Source organism: Eleutherodactylus coqui, chromosome 3 (assembly GCF_035609145.1).
Source record: "Eleutherodactylus coqui strain aEleCoq1 chromosome 3, aEleCoq1.hap1, whole genome shotgun sequence".
Classification (NCBI taxonomy): Eukaryota; Metazoa; Chordata; class Amphibia; order Anura; family Eleutherodactylidae; genus Eleutherodactylus; species Eleutherodactylus coqui.
Window position 1 is genome coordinate 248,052,634 of NC_089839.1, and position 15,130 is coordinate 248,067,763.

The window sequence follows — 15,130 nt, forward strand, 5'->3', positions numbered from 1 at the left end:
TAAAGGGGTTGTCCCGCGGCAGCAAGTGGGTCTATACACTTCTGTATGGCCATATTAATGCACTTTGTAATGTACATTGTGCATTAATTATGAGCCATACAGAAGTTATAAAAAGTTTTTCACTTACCTGCTCCGTTGCTGGCGTCCCCGTCTCCATGGTTGCCGTCTAATTTTCGCCGTCTAATGGCCAAATTAGACGCGCTTGCGCAGTCCGGGTCTTCTGCTGTTCTCTATGGGGCTCCGTGTAGCTCCGCCCCATCACGTGCCGATTCCAGCCAATCAGGAGGCTGGAATCGGCAATGGACCGCACAGAAGAGCTGCGGTCCACGGAGGGAGCAGACCCCGGCGGGCATCTTCAACCGGTAAGTATAGAAGTCACCGGAGCGCGGGGATTCAGGTAAGCGCTGTGCTGTTTTTTTTTAAATTCCCTGCATCGGGGTTGTCTCGCGCCGAACGGGGGGGGGGGGGGGGGGGGGGGTTTGAAAAAAAAAAAACCCCCGTTTCGGCGCGGGACAACCCCTTTAACTGGGTGTATTTAGTTTTGGAATTGAAAACTTTGATAAATGCAGTTAAAACAAACGGCAGACGATCTTATTTGGCGGAAACAAATGCAGCTCCAGTTCATGGAACCCAGGAAGCCTTTGTACGTCCACAGGGTCCGGCGGGCTCTACTGCTGCCAGTAAAGTAACGGATCTGTCAAAGCTTCCTTCTTTCGGCTCTTGTGACAGAACAAAAATAGTGAAGTTGTAATGTAGTGGTGAACCAGTCTTGCTCTACAGAAACAGAATATTTAACCCCCTAGTGACCAAGCTTTTTTTTTTTTTTCATTTTTTCATGTTCGTTTTTTCCTCCCCCCTTTTAAATAAATTGTAACTTTTTTATTTATCCAGTGACGTAGCTACATGAGGGCTTGTTTTTCGCGGGACAAGTTGTATTTTTCAATGGAACTATATAATGCACCATATAATTTTTAAACATTTTTTCAGTACATTATAAGTGGAGAGAAATGAGAAAAAAAATAAATTCCGCCATCTTTCGGTGCGTCTTGTTTCTACGGCGCACAAACTGCAACACAAATTACATGATAATTTTATTCTCTGGTTTAGTACAATTACGATACCAAACTTAGTTTTTTTTTTAGCTGTACTAGTATTTTTTTCAAAGAGGTTTAATTTTTTTAAATTATTTCCTGCCGCCATGTTCTGCACACAATAACTTTTTGTATTTTTCCGTCTACATAGTTGTGCGAGGGCTCATTTTTTGGAGGACGTCCTGTAGTTTGCGTTGGTACCATTTTGGAATACATATGACTTTTGATCGCTTTTTATTGCCTTCTCTTCTTAAAGACAGGGTGACCAAAAAAAGCGAATTTCTGGTGTTCTTTACTTATTTTTTCTGACGTTCATCGTGCAGGGGAAAATAATGCGTTACTTTGATAGATCAGACTTTTACAGATGCAGCGATACCAAATATGTATTTTTGTTTTATTATTTCGATTTTATTATAAATATGGCACATTTTTATGTATTTTACTTTAAAAAAAATAATTAGCAAAACTTTGTTGATCTTTTTACTTTTTTTTAGTGCCCAGAGGGGACAACAACTTGCAATGCTTTGATTGCTCCTGCAGTATGATGCAATGCTATAGCATTATATCATACTGCTATTGGGCAGGCAGTCAAACAAGCCACCCTAGGGGCATTCTGCCATGACAGCCCTGGGGCCTTTCAGTAGGTCCCTGACTGCTATGACATCCACATGGCTCCCTGAAATCTCATCGCGGGGGGGGGGGGGGGGGGGGGGGGGGGCTGTACAGGACGGCGGCATTTAAGGGGTTAACAGCTCTGATGAGCTGCACAGCTTATCGAACCTGTTGCCGCCCAGTGTCTGCTGTAAGAAACAACTGGCAGCCGCAATGTATTTAAGGAGATCGCCGCGTGATCTCCCTTCATACAGGACCTGCAGCTGCAAACAGTCAAAAGGCATATCGGTAGTTGTTAAGGGGTTAAGAAGTTTATTTAAAAGGAATGATTAAAGAATTTCCTCCAGGCATGTAACATATCTATGAAGGGGTTATCTACAAAGTAATACGATCCTTTCAAATATAGCATGAGTGAGGGAGGATCATGGACTATAACCAATAATTTGCACTTTCGTTATCAAACTGATTGTGAACCGATTTCCCATTTTTTCTGAAATAAAAAAAACTTCCCACAAACCAAAACAAAGGGTGATAAACAAATGGATAATATTTCAATACTGTCATGCATAAAATAGATCATAAGAAGAAAAAAAAAGATACATATTCTTTTTACAATACCTGAACAAATGTAACACCGGCCATAAGAATTACCAGAGAAAGCCACTGATACTTTGTAAGCTTTTTTTGTAACATGGATACGGAGAATAAAGCAGTGGTGAGGATCTTTAGCTGATATGTGACCTGGAAAAGGAGAATTTACATAATGAGGCTCTTGGAAAAAGAAATTATATTTAAATTAATTTAATCTGGGATATTTGGGATTATAGAGGTGCTGAGTCAGCAGATATTCTGAGATACTACTATTCAATGAACCAAGGGCTCGTTGGCACCAGCGTTACAACTCTGCCAGGGACTTCTGTTTCCCAGAGAGGAGAGAAACAGAATTAAAATGGAATTAAAGGTTTCTGTTTTTTTTCCCATTAATTTCAATATGTTAAAAAAAAACAACAAAAAAAAACCTGAAAAGCTGTCTATTCTGTTTGGTTTCCATTTTTTTAAAGAGAACAAATAGCGCTGCAGAGGCTTAAAACCGGAAATATAACAGAATGGAAGCTAAAAGAAGCCTTTCCGCTGTTTTGAAAACCCACTGAAAACCATGCGGTAAAACAGAGAATGTTTAATTCCATTTCTTTCTTCCAAAAATGGAAAAAAAGTGGAAATTCCTTTCAGAGGTGTAACTGGTGTGAACGAGCCCTTAGAGCAGAGAGGCTTGAGAAAGCCTGCAATCAAATGCAAATATAAAACACACTTCTGACATATTTTCTAAGGCCAATATATATCATGTGGTAAGAAACTGAATTAAAGAGACACACAACATCTCCCCCCCCCGAATTGTAGCCCTTTTGAACTATTCTCACTGCATTTACCTGGTAAGTGGCTGCATCAAGGTTGGATAGAGCTACATACAGGAGGTTATTCTGCAGGGTATAGATCCCTGACGGTATGGCGAGCTTTAGTGTCTCCATTGGTTTATTGATAATCTCATCATGAATGACCCTGTTCAGAGCTCGGAAACTGCAGCCTAGAAAGAGTGAAAGCACACATTTTGGTATTTAACAAGGCCCTTTTATACCAGATAATGGGAAATACAAGACAATTGTATACAATGTACAACATAATGTTATAACATACGGAACCATAAACAATCTTGCAAATAAAGCAGTGCTTGTCACATGTATTAATATTTTTTCTATGGTAATGATATTAAAAAAACAAAACAACCAAAAAAAACAGAAATATTTAGTGTTTGTAAGGCTACTTTCACATCTGTGGTGGGGATTCCGCTTTCCTGCTCCGTTCGGGGAAAGAAAGGCGAATCCCCGCGGCCGAAGGCTTCTGTCTCTGAATGGAACCGAACAGCACCGGGTGGACCCCACTGACCATAATAGGGCCTCTGCCCACTTTCTGCCAGGCTTTTGCATGCAGCACTTTTTCTTCCGGTATCTGCAGTCGGATCAGTGACGGAACCTGCGGCCGGAGGTTTTGACACGGATGTGAAGCCGATCTTACACTGAACGCTAAAGCTTGTATTTAGGGGCTTTGCACTACTCGCTGAAACCCAATATACATGCATCGTAAAGTATCACTCACATGATACACAAAATTTAGTACACAATGCAGAAAGAATTAAGTGCTGAGAAAAATATAAACATTCTACGTATTCCACATGGAAAAACAAAAGGATGAGCCACACTACATGACAATGGGACTAAACCTCATGCCCACCTGCAGCACATCTATGGAAGAAACCCAAGTGCAAGCCTCCGATTTCTGCAGTGGAATATATGTGGAACTTGCTATCTACATCCAGAGCAAGGCAAGCTTCATCCACAGCCTAAGCTGAGGCGAAAACAGACTTTCTTCATACGACTTGTTGGTAAAAATCACAGCTTGTACCTCAATTTTTTTTGTTTTCGCGCAAAGAACAAACAAAAAATTCTCAGGCTGCTTCTTAAATTGCCAGGTCCTAATTTATCATGGAATGATTCCTGGTCTTATGCTAAACTCAAACTTTGTCCTCAAACTAGGCAGACTACTGGAAGTAATTATGTTCCACTGCTGCCATCTACTGGACACTTGCTAAACTTTCATTGGCAGCCTTCAAATAGCCTCTTCCACTCAAATGAGTCAACTACCTGTTCTGCAGGTATCCTTTAACAGCTGTGTTCATGAATCCTTTGCTCATACAATTCTGTCACCTCAGGACTATTTAGGATCACCATATCATTTAGCTATTAGTCCAGTCATTCTCTTTTGCTGATTATCTATGAAGTAATGATCTAATAATTAAGTCACATAATAAGAATCACCCTTTTCACACGCAATAAAAGAAGTTCAAAATACAGCGGTCAAATCAGGCGACAACGCTTCCAAGGACGTAGTTGCTATTTCTACACAAATTAACCCAAAAGTGCATCTAGTAGGTCAAGAAATATATGAACGACGCAAAATACCATCCGCACTTAACTCAACCTGTCAATAACCCGGCGAAGGCTCCGTGGGTGAAAGCAATAGTGATGGCGCCTGCGCGCCTCTTATCAACGCTCTATCCATCTCTCGCTCTCTTCCCCCAAAAGCACTTAAAACTAACACTTACAAAGCCCTTAGAACCCACCGCCAGAGACTGCCAAGACATAACACAGGATGTGAGGCTTAACGGAAGCAGAAGAATTAGAAAATAACCAGTCTGCTGTAACTGAACATTCCGAAGCTTACAGCTCAACATGTAAGACCAAGACCATCGTAACCCAATATACAACTGGCTAGAAGACCAAGACAGCAGCGGTAGACAATACTTTAGGGATTAAGGCGTCCCAAAAACAATTCCGGAAATGGTTAAACCAATCTTTATTGGAACGTTGGGTGATAACTACCCTGCACCTATTACACTAGAGCGAGAACACAGATCTTTTAAGAGCTAGACCTAATGGCCCTCTTACACGGTAAGCTATCTGGTAAACAACTGCACCGGCGCTGACATCACCGCTATGGTTGTTAGCGCTCGTGCAAAGCATTTATACAGAATTCACCTGGTCCACGGGGCCCGATGGTCTCCGGCCGTGCTGCGGCAAACTGCAATGTCCTCCCCGTCTGCCATCTCAGCTTCTTTCTGGTGACGGGGCTTTGAATACCCCGCCTCCAGCAAAGCGAGCGCTGTGATTTGCTGATCGAGCGCCTGCAGCCAATCACAGACGGCGCACAATGAGCCAATCACCCATTAAGGCCTCATGTCCACGGGGAAAATCAGGCCCGCTCCGGATTCTCCATGGAGAATCTGCAGCGGGTCCCTCCTGCCCCGCGGACATGAGCGCTGAAATCAGAATAAATGAGAATAAACTCACCTCCCATCCGCTTCGTTTCTTCTCTTCGCGGCAGCGCCATCTTCTCTGCGTCGCGGCCGGATCTTCTTTCTTCGGCTCGGCGGATGCGCATGATGACGTCGGTGACGTGCCCCGCGCATGCGCCGTCCCGAAGAAAAAAGATCCGGCCGCGACGGAGAGAAGATGGCGCCGCCGCGAAGAGAAGAAACGGAGCGTGTGAGTAAATTCCTATTTTAGGTCTCCCGCGGATCCGGACGGCTTCCATAGGCTTCAATAGAAGCCCGCGGGAGCCGTCCCCGCGGGAGACCCGCATGAAAATGGAGCATGGTCCAGATTTTTTCATGCTCCATTTTTTTTTAAATCCCTTTTATTGACCATCCGCGGGTATTTATCTACCCTGCGGGTGGTCAATGCATCCCTATGGGGTGCGGATCCGCGGGCAGGAGAAGAGTTAAAATCCGCTGCGGATTTTAATTCTTATTTTGCCCGTGGACATGAGCCCTAAGCGATGTCATTTACTGAGTGGCTGTGATTGACTCATCGGGCGCTGGCTATGATTGGCTGCTGGCGCTCAATTAGCCAATCACAGCGCTTGCTATGCTGGAGGCGGGGTATTCAAAGCCCTGTCACCAGAAAGAAGCTGAGATGGCAGACGGGGAGGACACTGCAGTTTGCTGCAGCTCCGCCGGAGACCATCAGGATGCCGCAGACCAGGTGAGTATTCATTTTTTCATATGCAGGTTAGGTAGGTCTTATTTTCGAGGGAGGCCTTATATTTCAATATAGCAGTATGATGTAATGCGCTGGCTTTAATTGACTATCGGGGTAGATCTTATTTTTGGGGAAATTCGGTAGTACCATTGAAAAATACAACTCGTCCTGCAAAAAACAAGTCCTCATTGAGCTACTTTGAAAGATAAATAAAGGAGTTACGATTTTTTTTAAGGGGGGAGGAAAAAACAGAAATGAAAAAACAAAAAAAAAAAGCTTGGTCACCAAGGAGTTAAAAACAGCATCAGTTCTTCTAGCAACACTTGCATAAAGTCAGGGATTTGGTAGTATTATAACCAGGTGTGTGATTAACCAATTATATAAAACAGGTGATAATGATCATTATATTCATAAGTAGGTTAAAAAAAGTAATTTGCTGAAACAGAAACAGGCTTAAAGCTGGGCGAGGAACAGCCAACCTCTGCCACAAAAGGGGGGTTGTGGAAGACAGTTTCATGTCAGAAGGTCATACAGCATTGCAAGTTTGAGCACAGCAGCAAGACACAAGGCAGTTACACTGCGTCTGCAGGATCTCTCCCAGGCAAGGATATCAAAGCAGACTGGAGTTCACAGATGTGCTGTTCAAGCCCTTTTGAAGAAGCACAATGAACGGGCGACGTCAAGCACGATAGATGCAGCTGTTGACCAAGGAAGCCTAGTGCAACAGATGAAAGACACATCATGCTTACTTTCCTTCAAAATGGGAAGATGTCCACCAATGCCATCAGCTCAGAACTGGCAGAAACCAGTAGGACCCAGGTACACCCATCTACTGTTCGGAGAAGTGTGGCCTGAAGTGGCCTTCATGGAAGAATTGTAGCCAAAAGCCATACATTCATGGTAGAAACAAGGCCAAATGAGTGAACTATGCACAAACAAATAGGAACTGGGGTACAGAAATAAGGCAGCAGATGCACTGGACTGAGGAGTAAGAATATGAAAATTTGTCTGTAACTGAAGGCAGTTCGCTGAAACGCTGAAGAGCGGTACAATAATGAGTGTCTGCAGGCAGCAGTGAAGCTTAGTGGAGAGCAGTACAATAATGAGTGTCTGCAGGCAGCAGTGATGCATGGGGGAGAGCGGTACAATAATGAGTGTCTGCAGGCAGCAGTGACGCATGGTGGAGAGCGGTACAATAATGAGTGTCTGCAGGCGGGAGTGACGCATGGTGGAGAGCGGTACAATAATGAGTGTCTGCAGGCGGGAGTGACGCATGGTGGAGAGCGGTACAATAATGAGTGTCTGCAGGCGGGAGTGACGCATGGTGGAGAGCGGTACAATAATGAGTGTCTGCAGGCGGGAGTGACGCATGGTGGAGAGCGGTACAATAATGAGTGTCTGCAGGCGGGAGTGACGCATGGTGGAGAGCGGTACAATAATGAGTGTCTGCAGGCGGGAGTGACGCATGGTGGAGAGCGGTACAATAATGTGTGTCTGCACGCGGCAGTGATGCATGCTGGAGAGCAGTACAATAATGAGTGTGCAGGCGGCAGTGACGCATGGTGGAGAGCTTTACAATAAGGTGTCCGCAGGCAGCAGTGATGCACGGTGGAGAGCGGTACAATAATGAGTGTCTACAGGCAGCAGTGAAGCATGGTGGAGAGCGTTACAATAATGTGTGTCTGCACGCGGCAGTGATGCATGCTGGAGAGCAGTACAATAATGAGTGTCTGCAGGCGGCAGTGACGCATGGTGGAGAGCTTTACAATAAGGTGTCCGCAGGCAGCAGTGATGCATGGTGGAGAGCGGTACAATAATGAGTGTCTACAGGCAGCAGTGAAGCATGGTGGAGAGCGGTACAATAATGAGTGTCTACAGGCAGCAGTGAAGCATGGTGGAGAGCGGTACAATAATGAGTGTCTGCAGGTAGCAGTGATGCATGCTGGAGAGCGGTACAATAATGAGTGTCTACAGGCAGCAGTGAAGCATGGTGGAGAGCGGTACAATAATGAGTGTCTACAGGCAGCAGTGAAGCATGGTGGAGAGCGGTACAATAATGAGTGTCTGCAGGTAGCAGTGATGCATGCTGGAGAGCGGTACAATAATGTGTGTCTGCAGGCGGCAGTGACGCATGGTGGAGAGCGGTACAATAATGAGTGTCTGCAGGCGGCAGTGACGTATGGTGGAGAGCTTTACAATAAGGTGTCCGCAGGCAGCAGTGATGCATGGTGGAGAGCGGTACAATAATGAGTGTCTGCAGGCAGCAGTGACGCATGCTGGAGAGCGGTACAATAATGAGTGTCTGCAGGCAGCAGTGACGCATGCTGGAGAGCGGTACAATAATGTGTGTCTGCAGGCGGCAGTGACGCATGGTGGAGAGCGGTACAATAATGAGTGTCTGCAGGCGGCAGTGACGCATGGTGGAGAGCGGTACAATAATGAGTGTCTGCAGGCAGCAGTGACGCATGGTGGAGAGCGGTACAATAATGAGTGTCTGCAGGCGGCAGTAAAGCATGGTGGAGAGAGGTACAATAAGGTGTGTCTGCACGCAGCAGTGAAGCATGGTGGAGAGCGGTACAATAATGAGTGTCTGCAGGCGGCAGTAAAGCATGGTGGAGAGCGGTACAATAATGAGCGTCTACAGGCAGCAGTAAAGCATGGTGGAGGTTCCCTGCACGTTTGGGGCTGCATTTCAGCCAAAGGAGTTGGGAATTTGGTCAGGATTAATGGTGTCCTCAATTCTGGAAATACAGGCTGATACTTATCCATCATGCGATACAATCAGGGAGGCATCTGATTATCTCCAAATGTATTCTATAGCAGGAAAAAGAGCCCAAACATACAGCCAACGTCATTAATAGCCATCTACAGCATAGCAACATCTTGGAAGTGATGATGTGGCCCCAGTGAGCCCCGATCTCAACGACATCCAGTGTGTCTGGGATTACATGAAGAGGCAGAAGGATTTGAGAAAGCTACATCCACAGAATATCTGTGCTTAGTTCTGCAAAATCTTTGGAACAACCTCCCTGCTGAGGTTCTTCAAAAACTGTGTGCAAGTATACCAAGAAGAACTGATGCTGCTTTGAAGGCAAAAAGGTGGTCGCACCAAATAGTGATTTGATTTACATTAACCTTTTCAAATTGCATTTTGTTAATTAATAAAAACAAGCTATTAACTCTTGTATTGTTGTGAGCACTCTTACGTTGCAGAATTTATCACACCTGCCTAAAACCTTTGCACAGTCCTGTTACACAATATATCATCATGGGTATTAACAGAAGTCGATGACTACTTACTGCTGTCTTTGTACACCAATAAGATGCAGGCCACGATTTTCAGCACCTCAGCAGCCACGACGGCAGTGGAAGACAAGTACCGTGGCCCTTCCTCCTTGAGCGTCCGAGAGTAGCGCATAGTCAGGACTAAGCTGGTGGTCTGAAATACTAGGATCCCCAAGGATATATACTTCAGGTGGGAGGCCATGGCGGATTCCGGATAACTCTGCAGGTAAGAGCAAAACATCTTCAGTAATATTTAGAGACCCTTAAGCATATGTGGAAGGACGAACCCGAGTCTGGCCGGTACGGCTCTGCTGCAGGTTATAAATGAGAAGCAGTGACTCAATTAATTTGTAGCACAACCCAGCGACTTGCATTTCTAATTACTAGAACTCTGCATTGTTAGTCATAGTTATTAGTAAATATCCAAATTGACTGGTTTGACAATTAGAGTCCTATTACATAAGTGTTAGCAGCCATTACTAGAACCATTTACAGCTAAGGGCTCATTCACATGTGTATTGCCCAGCGTATTACGCGCCTGTATCTCTTATGTGTAATACGCGGTAAATAGAGGCAATGAAAGCCAATGGACTGTCATTCTTTCATTCACACCTGCGTGTGGACTGCGAGGGGACACTATGAAATGCAGAAGAAATCATTTGCAGCATGCTCTATTTCTCCGTGTATTATATGGAGCCCTTGTAGAACTGCATATGATACGCTGTCCCTGCGCATGGCATTGCGGGTAATTAAAAATAAATCACAGCGCATGTCCGCGTCGTCCTAATCCTGGGCATGCACAGTGCCAATTGCAGCCCGTCCGCGATCTCTGCCGGTTCTCTGAAACCTTGCGGCGTTGTCTGCATACGCTCGTGTGAAGGAGCCCTATTTATTTAAGCTGAAGTAACAGCTTGTGTAATGGCACCCTTAGGTTGCATTCACACGAACGTATATCAGCTCGGTTTTCACGCCGGGCCGATATACGTCGTTCTCCTCTGCAGGGGGGGGGGGGGGGGGGGGGGGGGGGGGGCGGGAAGGAAGAGCCAGGAGCAGGAACTGAGCTCCCGCCCCCTCTCCGCCCCTCTGCACTATTTGCAATGGGGAGAGGCAGGCCGGGGCAGGGCTAATTCCCTGGGACTTAGCCCCACCCCCGCCCCGCCTCCTTTCATTGCAAATAGTGCAGAGGGGCGGAAGAGGAGGCAGAGGGGGCGGGAGCTCAGTTCCTGCTCCTGGCTCTTCAATCCCCCCCCCCCCCTCTGCAGATGAGGACGACTTATATCGGCTCGGCGTGAAAACCGAGCTGATATACGTTCGTGTGAATGCAGCCCAAAGTACACAGGACGACTGGCACTGGCCTTTACACAGCAACAATAATCAGAGAATGAAGGCGGAGCGGGCCGGAGATCGGAAGAAGAATGGCTAGCCAATTTTGCCTAAAATTTAAATTTTAATATCGTTTTTCAAATCTTTGATTTGAATCTAACATTTTATTTTTCTTGGTGAACAAGCGAAGGCTGCATGGTCCCATCGGCATCAGAGGAGCGCCTCTGCATATTGGGCAAAAACCTTCTTAACCCTTTCCAATTCACTCTCTGACCTCTGAAGACATTATGATTTAAAAAAACTGTACTTCCGTCAACAGCACTCACCACCCGTCCATCCAGATACGTATATGGTAATTGGTGTACGCTCAGGAGGGACTGGATCCTAAATCCCATGTAATTCCAGGAAAGATAAATATGCGGTGTCTGAATCCAGCCGATATCCAGCATGTAACAGGAGACTTATCAGTGTGGAGGCACAAACGGAGGTGTGATAACTGCTGACGCATAAACCGGATACCTGCACACCTACTGGTAATGACTATACCACACCTATTGGTTATTTCTGTAAGAGGGGGGGTGTCTTTGTAAATATATTGAGATGTTTGCTTATGAAAAAGACCCAGTCAGGGTTGAAACCTTGCTGACGCTGAGGACGATGGACTTAATAAAGGTCACATATTGATTATTTATCGCTGTGCGGAGTGCTGCCTTTACCGTCCATCTTTCCTGACATTATGATTTAAGGCTTTACAGCTCCGATGTTAGAAGACGTCCGTCGGGGTTCTCTTACTGTATATTGCCAGCCTCTCTGCTGGCAGAGTCTATCCAACGGGTCACCTCATGCAGTACTGGCTTTAGCCAGCAGATAGCGCCGTTGTATAACGGCAGAAAAAGAGTAAGCCCCCTAGGAAAACCAGGATACAAATTGGATTGGAAAGGGTTAAGGGCTTATGCCCACGGCCGGATTTCTGCTGCGTTTTATGGGGCGTTACCCCGCAGCTAATTGAGCTATTAGGTTCAATAGAACCTTAGTTCACGCTGCGGAATTCCGCAGTGTGAAAGAAAACACAACATGCTCTATTTGCTGCAGGAATACGCGCAAACGATTTCGGTTGTAGTCAATGGAAACCGGCCATCACACTACACTTCCGCTGTAGCACAGTAGAAGTATTGCGTGAATACGCGGCCCCGCCCACTGCGTCATCTGACACTGCCGACACATCACGTGCTGTATTGCGCATGCACGCCGGCCTTCCATGCGGGACGTGTACAGCAGATCCAGAGTTGTAAGTATGGGACTGTTGGGGGGGGCGGACTCCGCTGTGATATTCCGCTGGCGGAGTCAGTCACGTCATGGCTGTGGGCATGAGCCCTTAATGTGTTCCAAATCCTCCAGTCCTCACAATATCTCCTCACATAATCAGCTCTAAGATTTCTCCTGTGTCCCCCCAATACTCTGGAACGTACTACCCCAACACATCAGACTCCGCACCAACTTGGAAAGCTTAAAAAAAAAAAAAAAAAAAAAAAAAAACAAAAACAAAAGCCCATCTCTTCAGCAAAGCCCATAGCAGTCCTGCTGCCGCCACAACATGAGCGGCTTCTCCTCTCACCTACAGCCTCCTTTCTCTTGTAGATTGTAAGCCTCGCGGGTCGGCTCCTCTCTCACTTTGTACTAGTTGGGAAATCATTTAGTTTAGGCTCATTGTTCCCATTCACACTATTCTCATATGTACAATAATGACTGTTCTGATTCCCCACCGCTACTCCGGGATCACCGCTAGTCCTTGTCTACACTGGCTACAGGAGAGACATTCTGTATACACTTGTGACCACCGCAGCCAATCACTGGTCTCAGCAGTCCCGAGCCACATATTGCGGATGCCACGGATTGGCTACAACGGTCCTGTGTATATGGAATGCTCCCACTGTGGACCAATGGCGAGAGTGAAAGCAGTGGCGAGTATGACTTGGCTTATGTTTAACCGTTTCTTGCCCTTTTTAAGTTTTTTCTGCAAGTCAGAAAACTTTAATACACCAGTTAAAGGGAATATCACTGGTTTTGCATAGTGACCCAATTGGCCGGTACAAAAGACGGATAAGGAGGAACACTAATTGGGCGAGAATCGCTCCACTGGCATAACAAACACCAGGTTTGGGCTCGTTAACAGGGAAGCATTCTATTTTGGTCCGTGAAATAGGCAGCATTTTCATCGACCCAAACTGTGCATATTCCTTAAGTATTGAGGTTTTTTTTACACCCATATACACTGCAATTTTCATGTGCAGAAAAAAAAATACACCAGAAGCCCCCATTGATTTCATGCATGAATACATAGTGAACATGCAAGTACCGTGCCCATTCACTGCGGATTTACACAATCCCATTGACTTTAATAGGTTACTTTGGTCCGTAATACTCAGTAGTATAAGTAATATGCACACGACCGGGTCGGTTTCCACATGCAGGAGCCCGCAGCAGAATCCGACCCCATGTCCAGCTGGCATGCATGCATACCTGCTTTCTTCTTTAGCTGGCAGTACTGCGGATGGTCGGCACGGCGAGCCTTCGGACATACACGGTATTTATTTTTATTTTTTAATCTTGGCTTTTCCCATGTCGTCGCTAGGCGGCGACGCGGAATCCGAAACCTTTCCGCGAGGTCATTGCAGAAGGGCCACGGGTCAGACAGCTTCCATTGACTTCGATGGACGCCGTCCATGCGGAATACGCACAGAAATAGAGCATGCTGCGATTTTTCCTCTGCAAGCAGAAAATCGCAGTTGATTTCCGCTCGTGTAGAGGAAAACGCGTTTTTTCATAGCATGCTATGTGCAGTATTTGCTGCAGAATCTGAAGGCGGACGCCCGCTCCGGACTCCGCAATGCAAATCTGCCCGCATGCAGCCGCCCTCTATCTACCAACATAACCCTCCCTCCCGCTCTATCTGCTCCGACCGGCCCACACCCAGATTATAGGACTTTTGTTTGCATTTCCCAGCAAATATATCAATTCATTCAGCTACAACCGCAGCCATTTTCAGATGCAAACATTCCCTATTGGCAAATTTAATTACTTATTCAGTAATTAACTACAAATTTACTTCTGCCATGAAACGGCAAACACGGGTTAGTGGAATGAGGTTAATGCTATTTACACAGCAAGCGGAATATTTATTCTGTATATCACATATAATACCGCCGTCTATACACACAGCTTAGTAACACATTAGAATGGATAATGCCGGACCAAATACCTTGTACCGTTGATTACAAGGTCTGATACTCAGCCAACCACGGCTAATGTGTAGGGTCAGATGACACACTTGTAGGGTACAATCTCAGAACCATTTGTCCTATGAGATTAGCTAATGTATCCACTGGGGTAGAAGTAACTGAGAAGACCTCCAATCACTAAAAGGGGGGGATCTAGAGTATTTCCAAGTGAATAATGCGCTTGCATTACCGCTGTCCTTGTATTCGGCTGTCCCTGGCAGTCCACATGAAGTGGATGGTGTGGTACAACGGGCAGATTATATGTGGTGCACACACTCAGCGACACATTGGAAGTCGGGCAGTGGACAAGTGCCCTGGGGCCTTATGGCTCATTTACACGCAAAGACAATCTTTTAAACGATTGAAAGACTGACAGTTCTAGGGATCATTTTGCATAAAATGCTAATGGACACTAATGTCTATTAACACTTTATCAGCTTCATTTGCATGTAAATGAGCTTACAGCAGCTGTTTGCAGAGCTCAGCATGTGGTCTGGACTTTGCATGGGCTGTTAGCTGAATACAATGTAATCAGCTGCTCCAGTGAAGAACACAGCGGGCGCTCCCTGCTGTCTCTCTTCAGCAGAATGATGGAATTTATGCTCACCTAAAAATCATCGTTCAGCCGAAGAGTGAAAGATGGAAGCAGTTACACACAACGATTATCACTCATATGCCATCGTTTGAATAAATTCTGAGCGATAATCATTGGGTGTAAATGGGGCTTTAGTGCAATTTATTTTCTTCTACTGATAAAGGAGACAAGAGCGCTCCAAACCGTGTTTCACAATACAATTAAGTGCTAAAGTTATAGTGCATTATATATACTAGGTGAGCCCAATTCTTACTAACTTTTTGGGATGAACTATATTAATTACACAGCAACCGAATAGAGATGACTCGCATAACAAGCCCGATGCATTCGAAAAATAAGTCGCAGCAACCATCT

The 15,130-nt window shown here is 45.6% G+C and overlaps 1 protein-coding gene across 3 annotated transcripts in view; it reads right to left on the reverse strand.

Moving 5' to 3' along the window:
* The window catches only part of SLC35A3 (solute carrier family 35 member A3), a 47,430-nt gene that overhangs the window by 9,738 nt on the left and 22,562 nt on the right, over positions 1-15,130 (reverse strand). For all 3 annotated transcript variants that reach the window (XM_066597238.1, XM_066597239.1, XM_066597237.1), the window contains exons 2-4: positions 9,596-9,800; positions 3,131-3,285; positions 2,322-2,444 (exon numbers count right to left, since the gene is read on the reverse strand). In XM_066597238.1, coding sequence (XP_066453335.1) covers positions 2,322-2,444; positions 3,131-3,285; positions 9,596-9,782 — 465 coding nt within the window. In that variant the 5' untranslated portion in view covers positions 9,783-9,800. The remainder of the gene's footprint in view (positions 1-2,321; positions 2,445-3,130; positions 3,286-9,595; positions 9,801-15,130) is intronic.